Raw genomic sequence first — 5,317 nt, forward strand, 5'->3', positions numbered from 1 at the left:
AAAATTGTCTCTGAAAATTATACTATAACATATATAACGCATACTTCCTTAGCAACAAGCAGTAATTTTGCTTTTTCAAGGCAAATCATTTTCTAGTTTGCATACTCAAAAACTATGAATGTTAAATAAAATCACATTAAGCATGCACTTTTTTCTTTTGGAAAATCATAATTTTTCCTATCTACAACATTTACAAACACATTAAACAAATTATCTTGGCCATTGCTTTAATATCTGGCCTAGTGCAATATTCAATACTTAACCCAAACTAGTATGGGCTACTAGCCCCCAAGAAAATGTGAATACTAGTTGCAGTTACCTCTACTGCCTTTGAGAAGTTTTCTTCCCAGAATTTAATAACTGAATTCTCAGTGAAATGGAGCTTTCAGGAAAACATTATCAAGACTGAAAAAAACCACTTCCAGGAAAAAGTGTGCTTGTTAAAGATCAGTTAATTCTATGTACATCAATCAGGGAACACTGATGAGGCCGTGATCCTCTGGCTGTGTGTTGCACTTTTAGCTGTGTTTCTTATTTGCATACATTAATATAAACAACCTTTTCTGTATAATGGGCAGAGCATAAGTAAATAAAGCAACCTCACTTTTAAAACATCCAGCTTTCATTTCATAGCATGATTTAGGGGTCTCTCTGGCTTAGAAAAGAAACAGGATGGTTTGTAATACTTCTTAGTCATAGCCACTTTTTAAACTTCACAGTAAAAACTAGACTTTCCTTTGGGAATGTGTTGATGTGAGTGTGATAGACGGGCTACATGTTGGTCATACAGCCATAAAGGAGCTTGCACCGTGGCTCACATGACCAAAAGGACTCAGGAAAACAGCCTAGGAAAAAAAACGAACCAAAGATATAAGAAAGCCATAAGTAAAGGGAACACCTTCACCAAAAGAAAAAACAATATTGACAAGTAATCCTCTTGAAGCAATACATACTAAAATTTTCTGAAGAAAGTATATAATTGGGCTAATAGTATCAAAACTCTAAAAGATGTTTTTTCCTTTTCTTCCAGAACCACAAAAAAGCAGCCAACATTTGACTGGAAGCAATTGTTGCTTCCTCTACTCTTCCCTGATCAGAACCCACCTGGAGTACTATATCCAGTTATGGGCAGCACAAAGGAGAAGGACAAATTGGAATGAGATCAAAAGAAGGTTACAAATATGGCTAGGGATCTGGAAATCAAGCCCTAAATAGTGAGGGTTGACTGAACATTGAGGAACAGTGAAAGGATCTAGATATGTTTAGCTTACAAAAGAGACAACTGAGAACAGGAGCATAGTCTTCATATATCTTAAAGATGCAGATCTGACTGATCTATCGATAGTGGAATTGGCTGATGCATAAAGTGGTGAGTTCATCTTTGCTTCAAGTTTTCATAAACAGTGGCTGGGTCACCATTTACCAGAAAAGTTCTAGCAGGACTAAGTGGCCTTGAGCTAAATTCCAACAATAAAATGCTATGTAACAAACAAGGGAAGATGGAAACCACATTAAATAACTCAGAATGAATACTATACGCACTGTTTGTGCCTATCTCCTATAGTACCTGCTCAGCCAAATTTGATCCAACAGGATTGGGGTGATCTAGTTCCTTTGATTAAACAATGCCCTCTGTTGGGACTCTAAAAGTGCACCTTCTTTGCTGTACCCCCTGCTCTCTGGAATGAGGTTTCCCCTCCCCAGAGATCTGGATGGCCTCCATCCTGCTGTTTTGGAAATCCCTGAAAAACTGGCTTTGTTATTGAAGTCCCATTTTGGGTCATGTGGGTTTGCTTTGCTGTTGTTGAGTTTGTTCTATCTTTTGTTCGTTTTTATCATGCATTATTTCATTGTTCTTCATGTTTTTAACCTGTGAATTTCCTAGAGTTACTGGGAGTTGAGCAGTGTAAAAATTTAAAAAATGAAATAATGAAATTAAATGAAAAAATTAAAAAAAGAATTGATCCCTGTAGGGTGCTTGTGTTTAAATAACTTGGGAGGTGATTAAGGACATACATAATATAAGTGATCAAAGCTACTCAGCCCAACTCCACTTTCATTGCTATGATGCTTTAATTACTTTTAAAAATAATTGTAATTAAAATAAAACTCAGATTTAAGGATTCTCTTTAATATAATGATTCTCAATAATGTGGCATTAAAATGTCTTTAAAAGTATGAGACTCATTTAAAGGTGAGTGAAAAGAAGTAACAAAATTCAAAATCTACCCAAATTGTTTTAGGGACCACTTAGTAAAATGACCATGAATTAATGAAAGTGGAAAATTAGTGATGCATTTTATACAGTGTAATTTTTCTTAAGAATCAGCTTAAAGCAGTGATGGCGAACCTTTTAGAGACCGAGTGCCCAAACTGCAACTCAAAACCCACTTATGCATCGTCGGGTGCCGGATGAGTGTGGCCCATTGGCTGGTGTGGCTGCGGTGGTAACGGCAGACTGGGTGGGACTAAAAAGTTCAATCAATCAATTCCAACTTTGCAAGATCTTTTTTTTCCCGTGAGAAGTTGAAATTGATTGATTGAACCTTTTTTTTTTTTTTTGCACACGGCAGCGGAGGCCTAAAGCGAAAAGGTTTTATAAAACCCAGCTGAAGGCCTAGGACTGGGGTGACGGCGAGCGTGCCCACAGAGAGGGCTCTGAATGCCGCCTCTGGCACCGGTGCCATAGGTTCGCCACCACTGGCTTAAAGTATTGCCTTTTTGTCAGTGTTTCAAATGGGAGCCAAGTCTAGCTAATGGTAATGAGGATATTTCTATGAATTTAGGTCATTCTTTCCAGTAAGTTAGACTGTCTTCAATTCAAATTCAAGTATTTATGATTTACATATTCATATTAGATTCATGAATTCTGATAATTACTATGTCTGCTTTTAATAATCCTTTACTTTTATCTCACGAGCACTTACAAAGTTGCATAGCTGTTCATTTTCACAACCTTAAGCTGGTTGAACAGAAAATGATCATGATCCAGATTCATATACTAAGGATGCGAGATGGCGCCTGGAAAACAGCAGAAGGATTTGAAGAAAACTTTGTCTTTGCTTCTGGAATCTAGAGAGAAAGAGGAAAAGACATTGAGGACTGGTTGTAATACTGGGGAATGATGGATATTGTAGCCCAATAATATACCTACAGAATGATTGGTTGAAGAAAGCTGACCTACATTGTTTGATAGTATTTCTCCTGTTGAAGGAATTAAAAATATTATTTCCTGCACATGGCTTGCCAGCCTGAGGATGATCTATTTGGCCACCAGATAAGTAATGCATTTAAACTGAATTTGACTTGTCTGTGATGCCCAGTACAAGTACCAGGGGGTTAGAGAGAGCAGATAATCCCTCAAAATCCCTCATCATGTTTTGAATTGCAGATTTTATTCAGATTACCCCTTGATATATTTTTTTAAATGAATGGAGTTAAAATAGGCTATAATATAAGCTTCTTCAAACCCAGCAAACAGTCCCTCAGATATCCACACACACAAACTTACATAATATCTCAACCCCTTACATTCATGACATTTAAGTTATTGCTTATGGATATGTATTTACATTGTGGTTAACAGTTTCAGTATGAGGTAAAATCCAAATTAAATATTTTGATGCCGGTAGAAATAGTCTTGTGCACATGTAATAGCAAGGCACAAAATGATTACTTATGGATACATAAGATACAACATGCTGAATTATGAACTAATCCGGTTATTATGGATTAATATGCATGCGCACACTTCATCACTGTTATGTTTCCAAGAACTGAGTAAAAAGTCTTCGCAGAAATGTGAGCCTGGCCATTATTAATGGATAATAATTGATATAAGAAAATGAGGAAAAACAAATTTCAACAAATACAAGAAACATATTAATTTTACATTAATACTAATTTAGAAAACAAACTTTCTATGTCCATAATATCAGAGCTATTTAAATTAATGTTCTATATGCCTGATTATAGTATACATTTTGGTGGTACAACTTTGTTTTTAAAAGAAACATAATTTTAAATCCATTTACATGTATTTAAATTTCACTTATTTACTATGCAGATAAGTATGTTTGTGATACTATATTTCTGGAAATATGTCTTGTATCCTTATTTTCCATTTCTTAACTGCCCAGTAACACTATCTTGTATAGATCTGGAAACAAATTCTCTATCAGCTCTCGCTTTACTTCCAGTATCCTTAAAAAATTCTTAAGAATATACATTCTTAATGGGTCAATCAAATATGAATCTCTGCAGTGGTATACAGCAGTTTTAGCTAGGCTACATGATATGGCTGTGGGTCTGAGGATGACAGGGACCACTTTTTAACCGTCCCAGGGTAATATAGTCCAATCGATAGAAATGATCATATGGTCGGAGGGAAAAACCACCCACAAACCGACTAAAGTTTCTCTTTTCGAAAAAATTCTTTTTATAGTTTATTTTTGATACTACAGGGTGAATTCCGGTCTCAGTGACGCATACCTAAGTCACATCGGAGAACATCACTAAATAGCAGAAAAGAGATACAGAAAATCCTTTGCTTTCATCTAGTACTTTTCACACATTTGACATTCATAGTCCAGACTAGGTAGTCATATATTAAAAGAAAGAAAAATTACAAAGTTGCTTATTATCTATGAATCTTATCTTATGCATGGATCTCTAGTGTATTTAGTGTACTTTTGAATGTAACGATTCTATGATTCTATTGATAGAAAAATTTTCCAATATTAAAACAAGATAAATTTTATATATTTTAGATAAGTGTAGTCTAATTTAACTAAAATTATATTAAATGACATGGACAAGAGTATTATTAAATGTATTTGCTCTCACAACATGTGCTTTATGGACAAATTAATTAAACTTTAGAACACTAATTTAATAGAGATATTGCATTCTTAAAGATGTTTATTTGGGTTTTGGTTGTTTTGTTTTTTTTGCAATTCTACTATTTATAATATTTGATGTTTATGAGAATTGTGTGGCATGTTAATTTGTATTAACCTGGTTTTTAAAATGCTGTCAAGCACAGGAAATCAGGAGTTAAGGTGGTTCAAATGAATGCAGGGTTGGGTTTTTTTGCATGCTAACATTCTGTACAAGAATCTGAACTACTAATGGTCAAAGCAAATTGGCGGTAGATAAGAATCAACAGAATTCAAGATGAACTGGACTTAGATCTCTTGTGGGCGCGAAGGGACACGAGACTGATGATGCGCTTCACCCTTCCTTCAGGCTCAGCCTGGTCATCTCCTACAAATGCCCCTTTTTACTAATAGTGGAAAAACTAAAATTACAATAATTA

The 5,317-nt window shown here is 35.0% G+C and overlaps 1 protein-coding gene across 1 annotated transcript in view; it reads right to left on the bottom strand.

Moving 5' to 3' along the window:
* Nucleotides 1-2,963: 2,963 nt before the first annotated feature.
* Nucleotides 2,964-5,317, bottom strand: part of MAP6D1 (MAP6 domain containing 1) — a 6,715-nt gene continuing 4,361 nt past the window's right edge. Inside the window, exon 2 of the mRNA XM_029284199.1 lies at nucleotides 2,964-3,072. Within this exon, the coding sequence (XP_029140032.1) occupies nucleotides 2,995-3,072 (78 nt within the window). The 3' untranslated portion in view covers nucleotides 2,964-2,994. The remainder of the gene's footprint in view (nucleotides 3,073-5,317) is intronic.

Source organism: Protobothrops mucrosquamatus, unplaced genomic scaffold (genome assembly GCF_001527695.2).
Source record: "Protobothrops mucrosquamatus isolate PMUCROS unplaced genomic scaffold, P.Mucros_1.0 scaffold419, whole genome shotgun sequence".
NCBI classification, from domain to species: domain Eukaryota; kingdom Metazoa; phylum Chordata; class Lepidosauria; order Squamata; family Viperidae; genus Protobothrops; species Protobothrops mucrosquamatus.